Source organism: Pipra filicauda, unplaced genomic scaffold (assembly GCF_003945595.2).
Source record: "Pipra filicauda isolate LSUMZ 115617 unplaced genomic scaffold, ASM394559v2 scaffold62_size3274119_pilon, whole genome shotgun sequence".
Classification (NCBI taxonomy): Eukaryota; Metazoa; Chordata; class Aves; order Passeriformes; family Pipridae; genus Pipra; species Pipra filicauda.
In genome coordinates, this window is record NW_024104787.1 from 1,809,378 (window position 1) to 1,835,010 (window position 25,633).

At 35.2% G+C, this 25,633-nt stretch overlaps 1 protein-coding gene across 6 annotated transcripts in view; it reads left to right on the top strand.

The window, feature by feature from the left end:
- Nucleotides 1-25,633, top strand: part of BBS9 (Bardet-Biedl syndrome 9) — a 299,630-nt gene that overhangs the window by 123,978 nt on the left and 150,019 nt on the right. For all 6 annotated transcript variants that reach the window (XR_005566117.1, XR_005566118.1, XR_005566119.1 and 3 more), the window contains exons 20-21: nucleotides 2,402-2,584; nucleotides 18,106-18,328. Coding sequence is in view for 2 of the 6 variants with exons in the window: in XM_027729163.2 (XP_027584964.1) it covers nucleotides 2,402-2,584; nucleotides 18,106-18,328 (406 nt within the window). In the remaining 4 variants the exon portion in view is untranslated. The remainder of the gene's footprint in view (nucleotides 1-2,401; nucleotides 2,585-18,105; nucleotides 18,329-25,633) is intronic.

The window sequence follows — 25,633 nt, forward strand, 5'->3', positions numbered from 1 at the left end:
TGAAAAGCTGAGGATCTCCTTTGTTCATGGTTATAAAATGGAAAGAAAGAATATTCTAATATGAAGGATCCTTAAGGTAAAAGGCCATGCAAGTTACTTGTCTTTATGCAATTTATGCTTCTGAAGTATGTAGTAGAGTGTCAATTGAAATATAGCACAGCGTGAGAGACCATCTAGGAATTTATGAATGACTCAGTCTAGAAAGTGGCCTTTGCATTGTTGTTAAGTGGGATTCAGTTGCACAAGTGCAACTGTATTTGCCAGTGTCTTCAGCGTATTGATGTTTTCTGAGCATTATCCTTAATAGGCTACAGGTAGCCTACCTTTAGTCCACATTCTAGGAATTCTGAATTGTGCTATCTCATCCAGTAATGACATAGGAAGCATAAAAATGAATGAGCACACCTCATCAGCATGGTAAATTCTTTGGTCTTCTCAAAATTTTCAATCGTATATTGGACAGGAAAAATGATTAGATATTTGAAGGCCCCTATTACACTGGGGAAGATTTTACTGTTGCTTGTCTCCTCAGAAAGATGAAGCTGTACAGTGCAGGCAATACTGGCTAAAGGGGTCAGGTGCAGCTGATGTAGGGTACTATGTAGTGTTGTGTTTGTCATGTGGCTTTGTGACCCATAACTGTTGAAAAGTGACTGCAGTATGGAACTTAACCTTGTGCGGAACATAAGGTGTGGAAAACATCAAGGGTTTGGTCAGACAAATTGAATGCCAACACAAATACATCAGGTATGTGTCAGTGATATCATTACTCTTCGCTAACCAAAGTATGTCATGTTGGTTTTCACTACTTGGGATTAATTTCTCAGTTCTCCTTTGCATGGCTAACTGGACTTTTTTGTTTGTTTGTTTTGTTACTTGGCTCTGATTTATGTAGTGTTTGGACTCATGAGTATCCTGTGGGTTCTCCGTTTTATTTGGAAACATTACATTTTAAAATATAAAACAAAAGCTATCAACACATTTTGTTTGAAATGTTTCATATTTATAGTTCCCTAAAATTCTGTTTTCTTTATCTTCCCAGTCACATGGGAGCTTGGAGGGAACACACACACATCTCTAATGCCAGTGTTGCAGATTAAAAATAGTTTTCCTCCACCAAATGCTAACAGCTGGTTGGCTTTCTTTCCCTGCTGAAGATGCATCGTATAGTATTTTCATTTTCCTGCTGTTTCCAAATGTTAATGGATCAGACTCTGCAAGTTTTACTTTGTAAATTCTATTGCAATACTAATTACATTTTAACAGTATTTCTATGAGGCTTTTTACAACTCCAGTCAAGCACCTGTTTTTCCATCCTGCAAATAAATAAACAGAAAGTGGTTGAGGGAGATGCTTTGTGTTGATTTAAATGACGATCAGTGCTTCTGTAAGCCAAGTATTATTTGGGCAATATGAAGATGTAGTGGCACTCATGAGAACAGGTCTCTGATAAACCCCTAACCTTTGTTCCTTTCCTTTACTTGAAGTAATTCAGTGCAAATACTGTGGAAAATCTCTTGTCATATTGACATTAGGCAGCAATTGCCTATTGAAATCACTGTCAGCTTCGCTTTTCACTCAGTGATGGAAAATGTCTAAACATTGCATTTCAAGAAAGAAGACATTTATAGCAATATTTTTCAAAATAGCCGTTTTTGTAATGCTGTGAGTGAACATATTATATACAATGACAAGTTATTACTGAACTGAGTAGAATATCTTATAATAGCTCTTCTGCCTTTCCCCATCTTGAAGTACACAGCAAAACTGTCTGACCATATTAGAAGAAGTGAATCTGTTATTTTATTTGAAAATTCTTTCATAATATCTGGCACTTAGAGTGGTATTACCTTCATATACATGATCCATACTGTTTACATTTTGGCATAAAAGCTGAAGCAACTAGTGCAAGACATGGAGAGACATGAGAGTTAATAAAATAACAGATGGCAGTTATGTTCCTGTGGAAATAATTATATACTGCATTTTTAATTGCATAGAATCAATGTGTTGGTTTTGATTAATACAGTAGGCTTGCTGGTCATATGGAGATTAGTGTCTTGTATGGTATAAACCTGAAAGTTAGTTTGTTGTCATGTATTATGTGATATGATGGGGATCAATTTCGGGAATGCCTTAAAAATATGCTCTATACAAAACCCTTTCTACACTGATTGTACTAGATAGATTAATCCTGTTGCCATATGGAAATTGCATTGGGTATGCAAAAGAAAAATCTAGATAAGTGATAACTCATTTAATACTCTGTGGTTTGTGTTTATGGAAAACAGAATTCCTCAGGATCTTCTAAAGGAAAACAAGAGTGTGCCAAAGGTAATTTCAGTGTTGAGTGTTCACGGATGGTAAAATTATATTTAACAGATGTTTGTAATTTTTGCAGGTAATAGCTCTAGCAGATGCAGCAGAAGAAAATCAAGCCAACGTGTTCCAGGCATTCACAAAGTTGAAAAGTGCCACCCATCTGGTGATTATGCTGATTAGTTTGTGGCAGAAGCTCAGCACTGATCAAGTTGCTATTCTGGAAGCTACGTTTTTGCCATTAGCAGAAGATACACAAGAGCTGGTAAGAATCTGTAAGAGCTGCTTGAAAAATGCTCATTCATAGAGCTTTAAGCCCTTAAATTTACATATTTTCCCCTGTACTTTACCAAAGGCCGTCCTTTGAAGTGATTTAAGTAGCCTTGTTAAGTTCAATGTTTGATGTAAACTACACTGATTTCACAGGAAAGTAGAAAAGTAGGAGTGGGTTATAGAATGTTTCCTTAGAAGATATGGGTGATACCAGTTAAATTCTGCTTAACTTTTCCATAACAAGAGAATTAGGAGTGTCTCACACAAATTTAGCTGATTTTACCTTCAGTCCAATTGTTAGCACAAACAGAATACTGCCATTTTTTAAAGACTTTAATATAAATGCTATATAATAGACATGCGCACATTCCAATAGAAATATAAAATACAGACATGTACACCCAGTAAATACAGTGTATTTAATCTATTAAGCATTTGCCATACCTTGTCCTCAGTGTTTTTAGAATGATTTATATAATGGATGAAAGCTATCCAAAGAAAATACTGTGTATAGATAATGTCCTTGTATTTGCCAAACCATTTTCTACATAGTCCCACATTGTGTAGATATCTTGCAAATTCTGCTCTGTTTTACTGAGTGTGACCATGTGAGATTGTGTGCAGAATTTGGAGAATGGTTTGTGAAGAAAAATAAGGCTGTATTCTATCCATGCCTAATGTCCCCAGCTAAACACTGCTGTTCTCAACTTAATTAAGAGTTGATCCCCAGTTGGTTTCAAGTCGAGCTCTCTTACTGAATTCTACAATAAAGTACTTAACTATCGTTTGCCACAGTTAGAAGAGAAATAAATTCTGACATTAATACATCTCAACACTTTATTTTAGGCATCTGAACTATGTAGTGTACTTCATAACCTTTCACAAATGACTTCTAGGGAATAAAAAAATAAGAATTATTTTAAGTGCATACCATTTTTAAATGTCATGCTTTGCACAGGGTTTTGCAGTGTACAGTGAATCCAGATTTTTGTACATACCTGGAATACTTAGAATGATTTGTGGTCTTTTAGACAGCTTGAACTGGGTTTCAAGTGAATCTAGGATCATCTGCCGTTTCCACCTGGGGGGCAAAAAGCGTTTTGGCATTTTACATGGTATTGACTCATAGTAGGCAAAACCCCACAGTTCTACTGAGGTTTGTTTTGGATTTAGTCCTCATTTAAACTTGAAAAATCAAGCTTTGCAGCTGAGGAGTATGCATTCCCATGAATGGAATCGAAAGGAAGGTCCTATGAATCTCATAAAAACCCAAACAACCATTTTTTGCGTGACTCCTTTTTGTTTTGCCATCAGGAACTGCATTGCTTTGATTCATGTTTTGGTACAATATGGTAAAATTTGTTGCATATCCTATAATACAGGATATCGCTTCAGCATGTATCTTGGTGTGGTTTTAATATAGTAGTTAACAATATTCCATGTTAAAGCTGTAAGACTTCACATAAATATTGTAAGGATGTATATCCTACAGAGCAGTCAGGATGAAAAATGTAAACCAACAATAACTGGAGGTGGAAATGGAAATGAAACCTTTACAAAATACTGAATTATGTGCCATATTGAAGTTGTTATGGTACCACAGAAATCTGAATGTAATTTAAGGAGCTTAGGCAGGGAATGGGGAAATCTTCTGACATACCAATGCTATTTACAGACAGAAGCTCCTAGCGTGTGTTCAGGGTTTTCTTGCGAGCAGTCAAGTGGAACACTGGTGAAAGAAAGTGAAGAATCTCTGAAGAATTTTTATTTACTCTTCAAACAATTCTACACAATGGTTTGTTGTATTTTTATTTGGATGGAGTGTGTCAGAAGACAGTTTGGATGCAGTCTACATCTCCAGAACATTTTCTGCCTTGTGAGCATTAAACTATGGAAGTGTTTTTTTAATAAGAGGGAAATGTTTGGAATATACTGTTACCATAAAAAGAAATGCTTCTTTGACCATAACATCAACATTATTCTCATACATGCCATTTCATTTAGAACAGATTGTATCTTGTTTTCTAGACCTGGCAGTCAATTCAGTTAGGTATTTAGCAAATATGAAAGTGGCATTTTGTGTTCCCATTGCTGCAAAACTTTTGTCTAAGAACATGTAAAATTTGTGTTTTCTTGTCTACAAAGATATAGCAGAAGTAATACTGCAAACTTGCGTGTTTTTTGGAAATAAGAGGTATTTGGCATCATATTTCATTTCTGGCAGTAAACTTCTAACTAGCACCTAAATAGCATTGCTTTGACTAAACTGACTAAAAGGGCTGCTCCTGTTCAGTACCGGAAATACAAGGACCTTCTCCTTTTTTAGTGATCCTTTCATGAATTCTGCACAGCTGGAAAAGTATCACACCAGCAATTGAATGAGATCTCTCAGGTCTTGGTGGGATAAATGAGCTAATTCTTCTGCTAATGAAATGATTAAGAAAGTGATGACAAAACTGAATAAAAATTAATCGCATTTGCATGGAAGTTAGGTGCAGTTTTGTCCAATTCAAAGTATAAAAGCATATATTGTCACTATTTCAGAGCATAGTATTACAGCCACATGCAAACTATACTTTCAAATATATACTGTTTTTGAGTCCTGTGGTTTTTTATGTGTTGAAATATATGGTAGAAAAATATTTTAAGGTGCTTTTGGAGACAAAAGAATCCCTGATCATCATAACAGTGTTAATAATGTACCAGAGATTTTATCACACAGTGCACTTTTTTTCAGGAGAGTTGGTCACTGTTCTGTAAGACTAACATATTTGTTTTTAGCTTATAGCAGGGAGCGACAGCAATTTGAGGTACTATAAAGTCTGAAATAATAAAAAAAAATCATGAAAATGTTAAGGAGTGTTTTCCAGTGATTATACTTTACCAATCTGAATTTTCTGGATGGAAAAAGATATTTGAAAAATGCTGAGTTTGTGTTGTTTACAATAGGGAATCCATTTGGGAAAGGAGGGAATTTGTCCAGGCTAATTTAAAGGGTTCAAAGGGTTCATGCCGAAGGGGGTAGTTTTGATGTAATGGCTGCATGGTGTCTGGATTGACTGATGGCTCATATGTCTGATCATTAAGCTACAAATGCTTTTTTTGTTTAGGACATTACAAAGGGAAAAAATGTCGACACTAATATTCTAACTTTGAGACTGAGGGAGGGCCCTCGGTGGTATAACCATCAACAGCAACTTTACCAAAGAATAAATATTTTCATAGTTCTCGTGACGTTACCAAATAATGACATACAGGTGCTTCATTGCTCAGACTCATCCCTTTCTTGTCATAGTCCCATTTGTGACACTATAGTTAATAGTAATAGCTCTAGTAATGACATCGCAGAAGTACGTTTCCATCTCTCTTTATTTATGTTTGGAATTGTACAAACCAAGTAAATGCCTATATTAGATCTTAATTTTTTATTGAAGTTGTAATTTGGAAGAAAAATATGCCTGAGGATGAAATGCGTATTTTAAAGGACTCTATGATTTAGTGTAATTAACTTATACTAGGGACTATAAATTTACCACTTCATAGTGCTGATTAGATAAAGTTGAAACAATGAAAAGAAATGGTGTCAGAAGAAAATCGTTAAGTAAAAGTCATAGGAGTTACTATCAAAAGTGTCTGTACTTTTTGTAAGAAGATGATCTGAATGTAAATCATGAGAAAAAGAAAAGATTGTTTGGGAAAGACTAGGTAACCTGCTACGTTTTATGCATGATAACAGATGGGTTTTACTTAGAGTTCTTGAGTAATGTAGAAAGTACTCTTTCGTAGAAAGAATCCTTTACCAAGTTTTTCTCAAAATGAAAGGTAAGGTTATTTCTGTAATTCCAGCAGGCTTAATTCTGTCACAACTGATAGTAGCCAAATTTGTCTTTAAATTTCCTGTCGATGTTTAGTACTTTCAAAGCTTTGAACTAATAATTATGTCTTTGGCAAGAGTAATTTTTGTGAACCCTAATTCTTAGAATTTGTTGGAAATGGTCATTTTCACTAATTCTTGTGATTAATCCAACCCAGGTCTTAATCATGGTAAAATATATCTGGAATTAGGTTTTTGTGCCTTATCTTTTCTATACTCTGCTTGTTATTGTAACCACTTTTGAAATGTAAAGCTCCAACTGTCTACTAGACTGAAATATTTTAAAATAGGCTGAAATATTTCATATTTTCTTGTTTGCCATAGGCTGGTACAAATTATCTTTTGGTATTTTGTAAATACTTTAAAATTTTCTTAAACAAAACAAAAAACCCCACCCCAAGCCCAACAAACAAACAAAAAACCCCCAAACCAGTACAAGGCAGTGGGCAGTGATGACTGGTAACTTGGAACCAGTTTTCCATATAGCTTTATTCTTTATTTCTGCAAACAAATACATTATATTTATCCCCTCTCTTCTTCTTTCTAGGAAAAAAGTGAATAATATATCTGAGAATAAGTAGTTTTAGAGGGAGAAGCACATGAAATTTGTTGCCTTTTTTCCAGCAGGGAAAATTACTTTACATTAAATGACATTGACTATCTTTTTTAGAAGTCAAAATATAAATAACTCTTCCTCCTATTTGAATCGGGGCCATACAACAGAATCAATCAGAAAGATGCTTCACTGTACCAGAAGCGTCTAAGTCTAAAAGAAGTGGGGGGAAAAAAACTAGTGAGTTTTAAGTCTTTAGTCACCAAAGGAAAGGAAAGGAAGCTTTAAGCTTACCCAGTAAACCCCTTAATTTTTCAGTAGAATAGGTCAGTCAGCCTGAAGTTTAGCTTTGGTTCAGGGCACCCAAAGTTCCCAGTCAAGTGATGGGAAGAAGGTGAGGGAATGAGATTCCCACTCCTCCCTGGGCAGGGAGGAGTATGAAGGAGAAAGGTTTAAGTGGAGTAATGATGCCTTTGCTCAAGCATGTATGTGTGACCCAGCTGGAGAATAAGAGAAGAGCATGGTTCAAGTACCAGCCTTCTTTGATAGTATGTTTTGATAAGGAAGTTATCAGTGCTCTGCTGCTAGCTGGCTTTCAAGAGGGTCAGACTACACCATGATCTGGAATGTGGAATCATAGAATCATTGAGGTTGGAAAAGACCTTCAAGATCGTGGAGTCCAACCTTTGACCAAACACCACCTTGTCAGCTAGACCATGGCACAAAGTGACATATCCAGTCATTTCTTGGAGACCTCCAGGGATGGTGACTCCACCACCTCCCTGGGAAACCTATTCCAATGCCTGACCATCCGTTCAATGAAGAAATTCTTCCTGATGTCCAACCTGAGCCCCCCAGTGCAGCTTGAGGCTGTGACCTCTTGTCCTGTCACTAGTTAACTGGGAGAAGAGACTGACCCTCACCTCACTACAACCTCCTTTCAGGTAGCTCTAGAAAGCAATAAGGTCTCCTCTGCACCTTTCCTTCTCCAGGCTAAACAGTCCCAGCTCCTTCAGTTGCTCCTCATGTGAGTAGGTGGACAGAAAGGCACCTGGTTGTAAACCCACTAAGTTATTGCAAAGTGATGTGTAAGTATTTCTAGTTTACTTTTATTTGTAATCCCTGAAAAGCAGGGTTTCACACTGATTGATTACTTGACAATGTTAGAATGTCTTAAAAAAAAAAAGAAATTTTCTTGGTAAGTAACTTTGGGTAAAGAGGGAATTTGAAGAGCAAGGTGGCAATCTCACCACTACTTTAAGCACTATCACAATTCCTTTAAATGTCTGTTAATTTTCTTCCTGCAGTTAAATTTATTTACTAAGAAGGCAGTGGGTTATGGCAAAAATAGCAAGTTGAAGACAAATTACACCACTATCTAGTGATCTTCATTTGTAACTGAATTCATGTGATTCCTCACAGTGACTTCTCTGTGTAGAATAGAAAAGTGCCGATGTTTTGTTGGTCTGAGAAAGAAAGGCTTAGTGTGGTCTGTTTGAAACTTTTATGTATTAATGAAAATCTATAATATATCTTTATCAGATGCTTCCCACTTCAAAGGACTACAAGAAGAAGCTATGCCCTATTGTATTTTCAATTTTTTTTTTGTTTAATGGTTTTTTGGTGGTTGACAAGAAGGAGATGTAAGATTTTAATTTTTTTAAAAGGCTTGCTTCTGGTGATTGGTAATAATACTGGTTTTCAAAAAAGAAAGCTTTCTCTATTTCTTCTACAAAATTATGCAGAAATAGGTTTGATGTGCATTATGAATTGTAAGGGTTCAAATGACAGAAAAAATTGTTGTATTCTTGTCTTGTTTAATTGTATTCCCTGGAACTTTTATCAAGCTCAGAATAAGCATTCAACCTTGGTATAAACCTTATGCTAATGAAGAATCTGACATATCTGTTGGTTAGATGTATTTTAATTAAAAAGTTTTAAGAATTAATTTTGTTTTTAACTTGGTCCAGCACCTTATTTTTTTCTGCCAGTACTGGAGATACTGAAGTTAATCTTCAGTGGACTGTCTTTGTTGTGAGCAGAAGCCTACTCAAGGATCTTATTTCTTGGTGTAAATTAGTCAAGGCAGAACTGTGTGTTCTGCTTTGATTAATTTGCTTCCAGTGTATATTACCTCCTTTTAAACTAATTTGGATACCCTACAAAGTACTGCGGTTGTCCCAAGAGACTTATCCTTTGTTCGATAAATTAAATAAGCTTCTGTTATCAGACATCTTTCTCTATGTAATATTGTGATGGGGACCTCTAAACTTTCTCTTTGTTACAGTAATCTGTCTCGTTCAGGTACAAAGAGCTATTTTAGTGTAGTAGTAATTACTGAGTATGTGCTGCATACCAGGAGTTCAGATCAGTTGTCATCTAAACTGCTTAATGACAAGAGCGATGCATTACAGTGATTACAGCAATGTTGTTCACCAAAGGGTCTTAACACTCAATATACATAATCAGTGGCTCTTTCTTTTGCCTTTTTTTTTTCTTCTTTTAAAGGAGTTTATTGTCGGTGGAGAATTCTCTTGATATTGTGTCCTAATTGAAAGATCTACAGACTCTTGCTATGCAACCTTCCAGTGCCTAAAAAAGGCTTACAAGAGAGATAGAGGGTTTTTTTCACAAGGGCATGTAGTGTTAGGTCAAAGGGGAATGGCCTGAAGCTGAGAGGAGGGTAGGCTTAGATTAGATATTAGCAAGAAATTCTTTACTGTAAGACTGAGGTGGTGAGGCACTGGAACAGATTGTCCAGATAAGTTGTGAACTCCCCATCCACAGGTGTGGGGCCAAGTTGTGTTCGGGGCCAGGTTGGATGGGGCTTTGAGAAACCTGGTCTAGTGAAAGGGATCCCTGCCTATGGCAGGGGAGTTGGAACTGGGTTACCTTTAAAGTTCCTTCCAACCCAAACCATTCTATCATTCTATGTACTGATTAGTATTGTACTAGTGTTTTAGAAATTTATTGTGATTTATGATTGTGAAATTCTACTGGAATTACTTGTATTCTGAAACAACGTATTTGTTTCAGCACCATTAGTGTATGACCTTTATATTACATAATAGGACAGGGTTTATAGAATTAAAAGGTGCATATTTACTGTTGGTTTTATTTCCTGATTGTCTCACATCAGTTCAAAGCTATGATACTTTTATTATAAATACTGTAGTGCTATGTTTGTAGCATTGTTTCTAACCGTATATCATGCGATTTTCTGAGAAAATGAATTGCTCCCAATAATTCTGTAAAGCTCTCTATTTATATTGAACATATTACAACGATGTGCAGCTAAATTCGTAATTTCCTTTAGATCTAACAGTCAGAAATGTTTCTGAGGGTGTTTCAAGATCTAATCACCAAACTAATCTTTGTTCTTGGGGGAATGTGGGAGGAACCAGTTGTGGTATAACTGCTTTTCGTTTGGAAATTGTTGGTTGTTCATGGTTCTAAGTTGCAGTCATAATGTAACATTTTTTGGTTGTTATTAGATAACATATAGCTATTGCTCTCACATTGTGTTGTTGTATAATTTGTCTACTGGAATTTACAAAGATATCATGTCATCAGATAAATATAGATAGATTGATACAGATATCATACAGAAATTGTCATGTGAATCTTTCATCTTGTTACAAAGTCCCAGAAAAAAACTCGCTTGCTTTTTTTATCATGGTTTTCAGAGTAGTAATTTTTTTCAGATTGAAGTTTTTTGTTTTAGTTAATGGCAAGATGCTTTGTCTTAATTCCTAGTTAAGAATGATATACCCCTATTCTCTCATGTTTGCACAGGTGATGAGAGACTCACTTTGCATTAAGACAGGCCAAATTAAAGGAGCATGAAGATTGCATCATTTTTTGTCTTTCATCATCCCCTGGCTTTTTCAGTGAAGAGAGAGTTTGATAAAGCCAAAATATGGTTTGGCTACTTTGGCTACCTCAAAAGTAAAACAGATCATAAGTCAAGACTGTACAAACAATGGAGGATAATAATTGTTGCCCAAGCTACTGTCTCAAAAAAAAAAAAAAAATAAAAAAATCTGGTGTAAACTTGAAAATTGGCTATCGGAGTAAACATGCAAGTCCAGTTTGGCACTATTCTTTTTGTCCTCACCTGAGCATTTTGAGAGCATTCGGTGGTGCATAGATTTAAAATAAGGTGAGAATTTAAACAGGAAACAAACTTTATGTCAAGTTTGGGTTTTTTTAAGAGCTGAAATGTTTGAGTGAGTGTGGTTCCATATTTCACAGGCTTTGGAAACACAAACTCATTTGTCAGTATTTCATAGTATATTATATTGGTAACCTAATAAGAGATATCAGAGTAAAAGATGAAAAGTTCCTCTCCAAGTATATCACTGATCTAAAAGTGCAATGTGGACTGAATGCAATGAGAAGTTTCAATACACTTGTTTTAGCATATGTTTTTTCTACTTTGTTACTTCCCAGTGTCAAAAATTAACTTGCTGGATCTAACTGAAGTTACAGATTTCATGTATGGCAGACCTACTGCTGCATGTCTAACATTATTCAGCAAGATGAACAACTTCTGATGTGTTTGCGTGCCTGCAGACAGCTTTGACAATATCTACAAAAACCAAACAGCACCTCAGTTTTCCTAGCTAACTGGTGAAAAGTTCTTGGGGAAAAGAAAGATGAAGTGTTAGATTATTTCAGTGCTAAAAAGCAAAACAACAGACAAGCTGGCAACAAAAGAAGTCAAACCACTCCATTCACGTAGCGCATACAAGGATTTCTTTCATCAGTTCTCAGAAAGGGATCAACAGTCATAAGAACTCAAGTTAATAAGAAAATTAACATGACAAAAATCCCTCAGAAATTCAGGATTCTGGAATAGCTTCTACAGAAACCCATGAAGTATTTGAACTTTCGTTATATCAGATAGGATGCATTTGTATTACAACAAATAAGCATTACTAGAGGAGTAACTCTACAGTTATGTAGTTAGAATTTATCTGTTGAAAAAATGTACCCTTTTCTCTGTCTCTCACCTGCTCTTAAAAAACCACTGTTGTCCAGAAAAAAAAACCCCAAACAACCAGGTGTTAGGACACACTCTATTGCCCCAATTTTGAGATGTGAGACAATTTGAAAGAAGAGTTGGTTGATACAGATCCATTGCTTGTAAAGAAGAAAACTATTGATCTAATCTGATTCTAACCTAATTTTGAAAATCTTTCTGTGCAAATGAAGAGCATCCAATGCACAAGGATGCAGCCTACACTGAAATTTAGCTACAGTAGACAGATGAAATTTTAATGGAGTAGCTAATAAAACCATCATCTATAGTCACCTTGGTATATAATTTTTTGGTGAAGCACGCACTTTCACGAGAGCAAATTGCTAAACTCAAAAGCATAGAAGAGTTAAGCAGCTGTAGAAATATTATGACTATGATCCCCACCTGGAGTTTTGCTTTCTTATGGGTGATACACTCTCTAATCATGGTACCGGTTGTTTCATTAATACACAAAACCCTACAACTGCTGATAATCGTAATTTGTTTCTGTGAGCAGGACTTCCTTCTGAATTAGACTTGAGAAGTGTATGAAAATCTTGAATGATAGAGGTCATCATCTTGATAGGTGCAGCTTTCAGAACCTTTGTTTAGTAATGCTCAATTTGCTGGTTTTCTGAAAAACCCACTGCTTTAGTACTGCTCTTTTACATTACGATTCTTCCATGAGATTCTTGGTAAAATATTAGTTTTGGAGCACCATTCCCAAAAGAAAAATACTGCATATTCTATATGATATTTTTAAAAGTACTATTTTGACTACTAAGCCATATGCATTTTCAGCTTTTCTTCCATACATGAAGACATTAGAAAAGGAGATTTTAGCAAATCTTGATCTAAAGTTAAATGTCCGTAGAACAGAATCCATCAAAAACTATACTTATATTTAATGCAGAAGGGTTCGGTGGTTTGTGAATTGAGCTTCAGAGGACAGAAACACCAGAACAACTTTTACATGGCAAGTGTGCTTGTCAGGAAAGATTCTGTTGTATAGATTTTTCTCAGGTGAAGTTACCATAGGATATCAATATATGCTTTCAATTAGAACTCAAAATAAGAAGCTCTTGTAGAGAGTTGTTTATGGTGCTGGAGTTTCTATTAAATAAATATTTCTACATCAGAGAGATAAAGTTGCTCTTTCTGTTGTGACTAGCAATTACAGCACAGCAGTGCAGAAATGACAAGTGCGTCTGTGACAGACTTTTAGATGAACCCACCTTATTCACAAAGGATTTTTTCTAAAGCTGATATCTGCAGTCTATTAATGTCAAAATGTGAGATTAATATATGAATTGAATGCTCTGAAGTAGCTTAAAAATAGTTGCTAGCATGAATACTTATTGTTAAATAGCTCTGCACAGATCTGTTGTGCTGTACTTGAACCAGTTCAATAAATATTGTAAACAGATCTCATAGTTTTATGTGTAAGTCTTGATTACTTTCTGTACATTTTTATTTGTTGTTGTTCATAGACTCTTTAAGCTTTTACACCTTAGATATCTGTTGTGTCAGGTTTCCTGCAAGGCTTGATTACTCAGGAGATGACATGTTGTGGTCAGAGTTATCAAGATGTTACCTTGTACTTCTCTGTTACCTTCTCTTCTCTGGGTTTTGCATTTTTTTAGCAGTTGTTTGGCTTTTATCCCTTGTGTTTTAAGTAAATTGTAATTTGTGTGGAGCAGGTAAATTTGCTAAGTCCAAAGATTTAAATGTCTACAATGGCTATAATGTAGCTCTTGACAACAGGTTGACTTCAGAGCACCATCTGACAAATGAGGGTGATCTTCTGCCTAAAATTCTTTCCTTGATTTAAAATGAAATGGAATAATCTAGTGCTTTGAACTATGTATCATATTAATTTTCTTCATTTTAGTTGTTCTCTCTTACCTTGTCTTTGATGTTCAACTGTTTCCTCACTTCGATGTTGTTTTCATCAGTCTGCAAATTCCTGTTAGAACTGAATTATTTTAAATGCTAATAGTAATAAAAGTCTGATCAGTCAATATTATAAACATTATGCATCATAATTGATTTAAAGAAAGATAACTAGAGAAAGCAGGATTATTATAAGAATTTTCATTGGTGCTTTTTTATTGTGTGCTGAATACAAATATCCTTCTTAGGCACTTCATAGATTTATGATGTATTTAAGCTTGAGTCATTTGTCTGGATTCTCATCAGACTTGGATTCCACCAGTCTGTAGAATTTTGCCAGTTTCCTGTTTTTTAGGTATTCCAGTGGTGGGGTTTTGTTATGTGGAGGTGCCTTTTTTTTTTTTTTTCTTTTTAATACAAAAGTGAATTATAGAATATTCTAAAATAATCTGTGAATAGTGTTTCTAATGGACTATGTTAAAGAAAATTGGGTTTATATTTCTAATTCTCCAACCAAGAAGAATTTTTTCTTAAAAAACTTTTTCTTAAAAAAGTGCACTATCTCTCGAGACTGTTCAAATTTAATACATTAAGACCTCATGAATATTTTACTGTATGTTTTTTCTGAGTGTTTTATAGATATCAAGTCTATTTGCTTGGCTTTTTCTTTTATTTTATTCAGATTCTTTTCAAGAGGTCTCCTAAATGCTTCATTTTTAGCAGTAATTTTTCAGGGGCACTCGCAAGGAAAGTTTGTCATTTCCATTTCTGGCAGCACAGGCGAATGTTGCATGCCTACTTCATGGCTGCTGAGACTGTTATATCCTCTTGGAGACAAGTAGATCAGTTAGAAATACAGAATATGCTTGAAGAATATGTGTTAGGATGACTGGTAGCACAGGGAATCCGGGCAAAATTTGCTAGTGATCTGTGCTTGTGTTGGAGTCTACAAGTTCAACAGCCACTGTTTGTATGTGTAACAGTATTTTTTTTTAATGACTTTAAAAGCAAAATGTTGAGACACATGGCTGGTGTTTCTTGTGAATTAGCATATGCAGTGCTTTCAGATACAGAAATCTCTTCTTTAGTGGTTTGGATAAGCATAAGTGCCAAGATTGTCAGTCAGTATGGTGAGCTTTCAAGTATTCCAGCATTTTTGAGAGGTGATGACATCATTATTGTGTCTAAAATCAAGACATAAGATAGAGCCAGGCAAATTCCTGAGTTAACAGCTGTAAGAATTCCCATAATTTAGCTTGCATCAATTTTGCATAGTTTTTGCAGTATGTCTCACGTTGCATTTGAATTCTTTTGGAATCTCTACCTATTACCTACAAGAGAAAAATAATAATAATGCATATGTGCAAAATATGAAGCCTAGTCTTTCCCAATGAAAAAGTAAAATTGATGAATTAAGCTTTTTTTGTCTATTTCAATTATAGGAAGACTTTGGACGGTTTAATAATGCCTCTTTCTGTGAGTCTTGACTCACATTTGTTGTCACAGTTACGGCAATGCTTGCTGGTCATAGAACGATGGATTACTGGTATCACACGTTGAAGGTGTTCCTTTCAGACCTCAAATATGCAGAATGCTACACAGAAAGCCATTAGTGAATATTACAACTGTGGCTGTAGAATCATTCTTCAGTGTGGGCTACAGACTAGAATGCTTTCATTTTCAAACATCTTTCAGCTTTTTTTAACACATAAGGGGTGAAACATTTTTCTTGTTCTTTCAGTTCTCCCCTTGCACCAATAAAAATTGCTGACAAATGCAGCCTTATTTGCAGCTGTTAATTTTTAGTTGTATAAAATCGTCTCAACAGTTTTCCGTCAAGTTTTTTTCATTTAGATGTAGCTTTTATGTACTCTTTCAGTAATCACAAAGACTACTTTGGTTTTGACAGGACTTAGTAGGTCAACAGATCTTGAATTGGAGAAGATAGTTTTATGGTCTACTGAGAAACCAGTTTTACATGGAAATTAAATACAAGAACAAGGGTTGGAAAATGTTAAGGCTATGGTATAAAGTAAAACATACCTGTGTGAGCCAAGGACAGAATACTAGCCATTTTTAATTTCCTGACTTTCCTTAGCTTATATTTCAGTACTTTTATTTAAATGCTCCTTTTGCCTGCATTTTTACGACTTAAATGGACAGACATATTGGCCAGCTTCTCGGCTACTGTATGCTGACACCAGTTAATCACATGTTTCTTTGTCTTTTAGTGAAACTCAAGATTCTTATGTTTATATTGTCCTATTTTTCATGATTTGTAGTATAATTAGGAGTGCCTGGCTTGGCTGTTTTTGATGCTTTGTACATATTGAGTTTCACTGCCCAGTATGTGGGAATGTAGACAGCATTTACCAGCTCATTAACCTCTTTAAATTGGCTGCAGAATGGATGATTTCCTGTCACCATCACAGGTCAGTGGATGCATTGCACTCTAATGGACTCTTTCTAGGATATTTGAAAAACGTTAAGCTACCACAGCATTGATTGATTGGTGTATTTTTCTAATTTACATGTTTTTTGAGGGGGCAAATCCTGATAAGATAGTAGGTTAATGCTGTTGTTATTCTGAAGTTAGGAAAGGCAAATGTTGACTAAGAAAACTTTACTAGGTGATCCTGTTTCTCTGCAAAATGTAAGTATTTTATACACATACAGCACATTTTCAGGACACTAAGTGTATGTTTGGATAAGGTTGAAGTGCATATGACTGTGTGGTCTTACTGATGTACTTGACCACTAGTAAGCATCTAACCTAGATCTGGAATTTAACAAGGTCAAGAAAGGTGGTCTTTGCTTCTCTGTGTTAAAAGTAGTACCCTTCACAAAAGCCATATGTATTTAATTAAAGAAATTAATTAAACTTATTTGCTTGTCAGTGGACTCCAGCAGGGTTGACACCATCATTCTTTCAAATGTTACACTTATCAAGTAGTGGAAATTTGCATAGGTAGATGATTTTGCTGTACAACTGAATGTTTTCAGTTAACTATAACACACCATGAGAAAGAGCTTAAAAACTAGAAGACTTTGTCCAAGTTCTGTAAGATTGTCATGAGCAGGCTTTGTGAGTGTCTTCCTGGTTCATTATAGATGCTTTTAATTAATCATATGGTCTCATCACAGGCTGTAACTTAAGATTTCAAAATGCATCAAGAGGAGTCAATCTGCATTTCATATTGCAAAAATGAGATAGATGTCATATATTAGATTTTATGCATTAACCTAATAACCTTGTCAGTAATAAGGGCTTCTGCTATCCAGGATTCTTGTTAAAGGAACATTTGTTTGTTTCACTGAAAACTACAGTACAAATTACAGCCTTGAAGCTAAGTTTTAAATATGCTTTTCGAGGTGCCTCATGAAAAGAAATTTTCTTGTTTTTACGGAGTGTTATTTGCGGAAGCCTGCACTTTATTGTTATTTTGTGGAAATATATATACTGAATATGACACTGAATATGGCTTTTCCTCCTGAAAGCTTTTCCGTAGGTAGCTGCTCATTTTAACAGAAGTGATTACTAAGCTGTTTTTTTCATAAATGTTGACAGCTCGGCATTATGCTGAAATCAAAGTCCCCATTTGTCACAGCACTGACACACCTCTGCTAATGCTGTGGGTATCATAACTGATAAATGGGTACTGAATGTCTGCAGCTTTGGGTTGCACTCATGATGTTTTCTACTACTGATGTGTTATCAGAATATTAGATGTGATTTCAAAGAACGTATAATTGGATAAGTTTGGGGTTTTTTTCCTGGCCTTGATATATCTTCATCACAATGTTATATGCTATGTATTATGGTTTTTTTAAGTCTCCATTCTGTTCTTAATTCTAAATGTCACAACCAGGAACATCTAGTTTTCAGTTATTAATACTGAACGTAACTGTTTTATCACATACTGTCCTTACGTTATTATTATTGAAATTAGAATTCTCTGTTGATCTAATGTTGGAACAAGATTGTTTTTTCAGCTTTTGCTTGTACAAGTTGAAGTTGAGTGTTCATGACACTCATTAACCCCTCAAATTATATTTTATCTATCAATATAATTTGAAAATCTCGGTCCTTGTTTTTTTACTTTATTTTAAATGTGCTACATCATATTACAGTTCACCTAATTTTATTTAATTTCCATTTCTTTAATGCAGGGTTGGGAAGAAACTGTGGATGCTGCAGTTTCTTACTTGTTAAGAACTTGTTTGTCAAAGAGCTCTAAAGAGCAGGCCCTGACTCTCAGCAGCCAGTTGTGCATGCCCAAAGATACCAGCAGACTGAAGAAGAACATCACCCTCTTCTGTGATAGATTGGCCAAAGGTGGTCGCCTTTCATTAAGTACAGACTTGGCCACTCAGCAAGCTGCTGTCATGCCAGGTAAGCCGTGAAGTACATCTTCAGAATTCAAAATACTTATTTGCATATTAAAACTAAAAATTTTGCACATTTTATTTTACTGGCAGTTTAGTTTTCATTGATAATGAAAACCAAACACTGTGTCGCTGACCAGTAGAATGACAGTAGAATGAATATGCTCAGTAATGCAGCAAATGAACTCCAGATGGTCATCTTTATCCTCTAAAAGTCTTATCTCTTATTTCTTTGCACTTTTCAATTGGATGTGTACGTGTGTATGTTTCTAATGTGACAGAAAAAGGAGGAGTGAAAAGTCCTACTTTCTTGATAAAGAAATGATTATGGTTGCATTGGTGGCTTTATGGCATATCTAGAGGCCAAATTATGAAGTACTGATAACACCAGAGAAAAAAAATCTGCAGCATTAGAAAGTACTAGCTGGCTGGGTGGTATCTCATAGAAAGCATGAAATTGAAGATGAAACTAATTTAAGTATGTGTTGAATAGTATTTCTCATATAGAAAAAGAATGTGGACAAGATTTCACAGTGCACAATGATTTAAATGAATGTCATGGAATTACCATTTTTAAAGGAAATTTTGTTCATGTCCTTTTCTATATTCCTACTTTATAATAATATTGGGACCAAAGGCTCACCTTTTCTGCAGAGTCTGAAGTTTAGCGTCTTTGCACTATTGCAAGACATTTTCTTCCTGCCTTTTTCCTCTTGTGAGACAGATAGTCTCTTAGTAAACATCAGATACTCCTGCTGGCTTGGAAACAGGTATTTTCTTTCCCAGCTTTCTGCTCTAAATTTGGATTGGCTGTTCATTCAGCTTCATACACTCCTAAACCACAAAATATCACTATGCCCTTTGACCTCAACGACTTCCTTCCACTACAGCAGTCTTCACATCTATTGGGAAAAGTATGTATACTTCATGCTTAAAAATTGGAGTTTATTATTTTGGGTATTGTTTTTGATAAAGTTTGGAGTTGTGTTAGGGCAGTATCTTGATTATCAGTACTTTGTTTTCTTACATTACAAAGAATAATTAAATTCCTGTTTAATATAATATAACATGAATGGCCTGTGCAATGTTTCAGCAGCTTGGAAGTCCCTGTTATTGTTATGTGCAGCCCTCCTTTGTGTGTGCTGCTGTAAATGATCTGGTAAAACGGCTGCAGACTATGCAATGGTAGAAATTTTATATATATATATACATATATATATATATATATAATTTTTGTTTAGTGTTACACTATTCCCGTATCTGGAAGCAGATTCATAATCATGTGAGGCTAAAAAAGTGTCATATTTGTTTTAGAAATTTTTGTTAGTATTTCTTTGAAGACTAAAATATGTGTAAAAGGTACTTCTTTTGTTGACCTTTGATTATATAACCATTGTCTTCATTCTTCTAAGAATTCTGAAAAGGTGTAAATAGCTGCAGTTCATCTTTTTCTACCTATGCTAATAAGGTGAATTGGTTTAATAAGGAAATTCACTTCTGCCTGTACAGTTGACTAGTGTTACTGAGTTCAGGGAACCATGCAATTTGATTATGAATAATTCTGTTAGGAAAGACAGAAGAATTTGTAAAAATTGTAAACAAATCGGAAGAAATCTTACTCTTGATGAAGTACCTTGGGAAAGGGCCCAATCATGCTCCCAACACAGTGTATACAAAGACTAAAATATTTAAAACTGCTAAACCCACTGTTTTCTATTACATGAGGCAAAAATAACACAAGAAGGCATGAGTGACATGTGCAAGAATAATTTTTACTACTGTGATAGAGGTAGACAGTTATACTGCCTTTCAAATAAAACAAGGAAGAAGTACATTCCAAGGAAAACATAAGGTATTTGACTGTAGGCTGTTAGCCAAGTATTGACGATACCTGGGACCAGAATTACCATTTTACATGATGCATAGTGAAAAATTGAGTACCTGTGAGGAACTGGTTGAGACCTGGTACAGCAGTGTCACACCCGTCATAAACTGTTCTAGCTGTTCTTGAAATGCCTTTTGGCCATAATTAACATTAAAAAGAATTAAAACCTGTAACCCAAATGCAGATTTCAAAATAAATAGTTTTGCTTTCAAAATTGCTCCTGTATGTAGCCCTTTTGAATATCAAATCACCTAACTAAGAATCAAAATTATGACCTAATTAGGCTAACACTTCAGAATATCACAAGAAGGTATCATTTAAAGAAATTATAAAACCTAATACAACTTTCTTATTTTCATTTAGAGTTCAGCCTGACGTCTTGATAAAAGAGTCTGTATGTTTATGCATTTATTCATTAACTGTTGAGAGAATATTATTTTCAAAAGAGCTCAAAAATAAGAAATTTCATCTTATACTACAGGACACGCTCATTGACCTTGAAATTAGCTCAGTTGGTTAAAACATGGTGCTAATAACACCAAGGTTGTGGGTCTGATCTCTGCATGGGCCATTCACTTAAGAGTTGGACTCAATGATCCTTGTGTGTCCCTGCCAACTCAGAATATTCTGTGATTAGGGATAAATACTTCTACCAAATGCTCAGAATAGCATAGTATTTAAGGAGTTACTCTCCAGCAGGATGAGCTGTATGATTTGAAACTGTGTGTGTCTTTGAACAAGCTGGAGAAAACTTGGAGGTTTTTTTGAGAGTAAAGTTTTAACTGGTGCTTTTTAAACATATTTGTCTTGTCGCCTGTTTGGGTTTTCTGTGACTATCTTTACCTCGGCAAGTAGTGTGGTCTGTTAGAAGCAGATCTGCAGGGAGTTGTACTTGAGGCCAGCAGCATGACTTGTCATCTGTGTGTTTCAGAACTAGCTCTGTGCCTGTCTGATGTAGTTGTTCTCCATTAGCAGCTGGAGTGCTCTAGGTACATTCCTGGGATTCATCTGCCTGGTAAGATTCAGCTAAATGAAATGAATTCATGTGGCCGAGACCATTCCTCAATGTGAAAACAGTGAGTTAGTGGGGACAATCTAGAAATTTACCTCGCTGTTGATTCCAGTTAAAAATGCCTGTTCTGTTTACACGAGGAAGAAACTGAAAACAAAGCCTGATAAAGGGAAACCAGTATACAAAATAACTACATGCTGTTGAGTAAAGAGCTCTTTGATAATGCCTGGAAAATAGACGAACTTCTCTCAGCCCTTAAAGGAGAGAACAAGAGTAGGTAGGGAAGAATGAGGTAGAACTATACATGGAGAGGAAGAGGGAGAATTGTGTTTGTATCTGAGGATTTATGGCTAAATACTGAATGTTAATGTAGGGGAAAGTTCTTCAGGATGTTTAAACTCCAAGCTAAGCCAGAGATGGTCCCATAATTGTTCAGTAGTGTAGCTTGAGAATTTTGTTCATTGCCACTTTTTCTTAAGCCCGTTCTTTTTCTTAATTGTGGAAACCACTTTTTCCGTAGCAACCAACTATTACAAATTTCTTTTAAAGTTGACCCTTCAGGCATTGCAGCACTGTAACAGTAGGCTCAGTTTCTAGAAGTTTTATTTAATATGTTCAAGATGGTGACCCTGAAATCTGGAGAAATTGCCTTAAACCGCATTGAAAAGCTGATGATTATTTTTAAGTGTCCAACTATTTGAAAGATGCCTTCAAAAGTCATTGTCAGTATTTGTAGTTAATCCAAGAGTATATGTTAGAAGTAGGCCATAGTCCCTGCTGGATTTGGTTTTGTTCATTATTTTCTTTATAGGCTTCAGGGATTGCATATGGGCATGAATGTTAAAACTGTGGTTTTGCAACAAGCTTGCAGTAGTTTCAGGCATATTGAAAGAACAATAATGCTGATCTTGATAAATTAGAGGAAGGACTTGAAGTTAGTAAGATGATTTTCAGTTGAGACAAGTGTCAAGGACTCTAGCAAGTAAGAATCTGACAAACTAAAATTTGAGAAATAATTCCTTAAGCACTGTTGCCATAGGATAGGCTCAGGGGTGTTATAGCGAACCAACAACTGAATAGAAGTCAGGAATATGATTGCATTAAAGGTGAATTCCAACTTTGGAATGTAGTCATATGACTTCTAATGAGGAGATTTGAATATTTCTTCAGGAGAAAGATTCACAGGGGAACAGAATTCAGGAAAAACCTGGATGAACTGGATAGAGTTCAGAGAAGAGCACAGAAACTATAAATGATGGAAACAATTTTGCCTTTTGTTTCTTCTGAGGGAAAAATAAGGAGAAGTTTGAGGAGGGACATGACAGTTTTCCAATATGTAAGATGTTTTTATATGAGTGATTAAAAGTTAATCAGAATCATTGGCTAAATATGATTATAAGTGTAAGTCACATCAGGCTCTATCGTGTACTGTGTTGCCTTTGGCAAAGAATAAACAGTTGGATGAGAGGAATGGTGAGGGGCTTAGGGAGTGGTGCCAACCCGAAGTGTGGGCCAGTGCCAGGGAAGTGCTGAGAAAGGTGATGTGGGCCACCCAGGTTGTCATGTATTGAGTTTAATGGTTGTGAGAATTTATAGCATAAATCCTGATGACCTGCAGTTAACTGCAGTTAATTCTTTAGTTTTTAATGCTCTTATAATATCTGTGTGTTTTGCAGGATTGCTTTTAAAACTATCATCAATATTAGCTGTGGCTCTTTGAAGGCTTGTCAGTCTGATCGGATCTCTGTTGACATTATTGCTTCACTTGTATTTTGGGTATCTCAGCTACTCTGGCTAGAATGTGATTCTGGTTTTCCTATATTAGTTCCTAATGTGATGTGCAAATGCCACTTGTATCAGTTCAAGGCTTTGTTCAAGCAAGGATTTTTAGTTTTAAATTAGGACTTTATTTTTCTTTAAAACCATCCTTTTTCTTCTACTTCCTGTTTTTAACTGGACTTCAGTAATTTTTTTTCTCTTTGTTTCATTAGGAGATCTTTGTACTGTGCTCTAACATGATTTACTTACATAGCTGAATATGACTGAAGCAGTAGAGAAGCTATTATTTAACCTAAAAGTCATTTACTGGGCTGCATCACTGAAATCTGTGGAATGCCAAAGATTGTCATCTCCCTGAATCTTTAGAACTGAAATTATAAGGAAAAAGAGAAATAGTTTGCATCCAGGAAATAGGATTTGCAAATAGTTTTGTGTAAGTGTAATATTTAAAATTTATATGAAATCAGAACTAGAAGTCAAGATGACTGCCTATCTAGTTTTCCCCTTTGTCTTGCAATGGGGTTAATGTATGCAGAACATCAGTGTTTATCTAAACTCTTAAACACCTCGAACAAGGTTGAACAATATCTCTTGATAACTTTTATGGTAGCTTAGTGTCTTTGTTGGAAGAACATTTTCCTGTTGTTTGATATACATTATCTTTTCCTGCAAATCAAACTGGTTTATTGTGGATATTGAAGGTGGAAGTAGGAATTAATGAAATTCTATACTGTTTAAAACTTCGGAATATTTTTTAGTACATTCCTTCAGTAACTTTTATACTGATTGTGACTAAATTATCTCAGCCTTTTCATGGTGATTTTCAGTTCTTACTGATTGTTTTCCAAAATTGGAATGCTTTTCCATTAGTCTGTATCAGGCAATATACCCTGCTGTACTCTGCCCCATTTCAATTTCAAGACCCTTTCCTACAAATGTGTTGCCTAACCAGATGTTTCCCATTTTGTATTTATACTGAAGAAGCATAGTAGTGTTTACTTGATTTGATGCTTTGTATTCATAGCTTTTATCAAGTTGATTATAATTCTACTTTGTATAATCATGTTTCTATAATTTAGAGTAAAAATGGGTAAATGCAAACTCTAAAGACAATGTTCTTTACCACATTAAATATATATGCACCCAGAATTTATAGTTATGCTTTAGAAGATGAAAGGTTTTCAAGGTTTTTTTTCCTTGCATAAGCTTTTAAAAACCTCTTTTCAAAATCTTGTAGTGATATCTGTGAGTGAATATTGCCCATTTTAAAGCTGTGTTCTTCATTGGGAAATTGGGATGCAAGAGAATGTGTAATATTCCTTAAGGAACTCTCTGTTTACATGCTATTAAACTTGAGGAGAATGTTAGTACTAATTGGAAAAACATGTGGACTTGAGATTCTGGAAGAGCAGTATTAATTTATATATTAGAATTAGACATAAACATTGCTGCGAGGTTCCTAGTACACTGAGTGTGCTGTAAAGGAAGACCAGTAATTGTTTGGTCTGAAAAAATAGGATTGTTGTTGCAAATTCCTCTCTTACACCATTAATTATCAATTCTTCATTGCTCATTAGGGGAACAGAACATGCAGTATACATCAGGTATTCTCAAACTTTATAGTATGGACTATAATGCAGAATATCTTGAAAAATGTACTGACTGCAATTTGTACTCACACAGATTCTCATAATTTATTTTTTTTTCCTGGAGAAGTTAAAATCATATAGTTTAGGTTTCAAGATGCCTGAAGAAGGCACAGACACAAGTTGGTACTGAGGACTGGACAATGCTTTTGAACTATGGGCAAATATTGTCAAAATCATTTGAGGCTGACAGGGCATGGCTGGAAATCTTTTCAAGTATTGTGAGCCTGAGATCATGGTGCATTGACAGCTTTGTATGGCCTTCCATGCTGGTGCAAAGGAGTGTATAAAAATATGGATTTTTTCTCATAGATGTGACACAAGTCCAGTGTTGTTTGTTTTTGCAGAAGACTATGGTCCATTATGAAGTGTGAATATCACTTAAGATATTTTCCATATGTTTTCTATAGCAATAAAGTATTAAACCACTTTTTTGGTTTTCCTTTAGCGACCCTTAAAATAATGCTTTTAGATATTTTTTTCTTATTTTAGTTTCAATATATTGGTTATTCATAAAGCTTTTCAGCACTGCTTATTAAATCTATATAAAGAAAAGTATTCACAAAGCTTGCTGCAAGTACTTGCAAGGATTTTGTAGACCTGAACACTGCTCAGTACTGACTGATGGAACTGGTCAGTGGAAACTGTCATTGACCAAATTAGATTCAGCATTTTACCCATCTTTTCCATAGTGTTCCTCACCTGTTTCCAGTATTCTCCATCTGTTTCCATTCCAGTAACATTTACAAATGTATCTAAAGAACATTGGCAAGTATCTGTGAGGTCAGGAATCTAAACCTTAATAGTAGTGCTTGTTTCTCATTGAAAGACAATTTGCTAAGGACTTTTTTCTTAGGTGTACCCACAGGCTTTTACAGCACACTTACAAAACACTGTGTGCCAATTTTTTCCTATGGATTTGTTAGCTCAGGCCCTTAAATATGAATTTGACATTAAGTGACTCTAATTGTTGCAAGGAAAACTCTAACT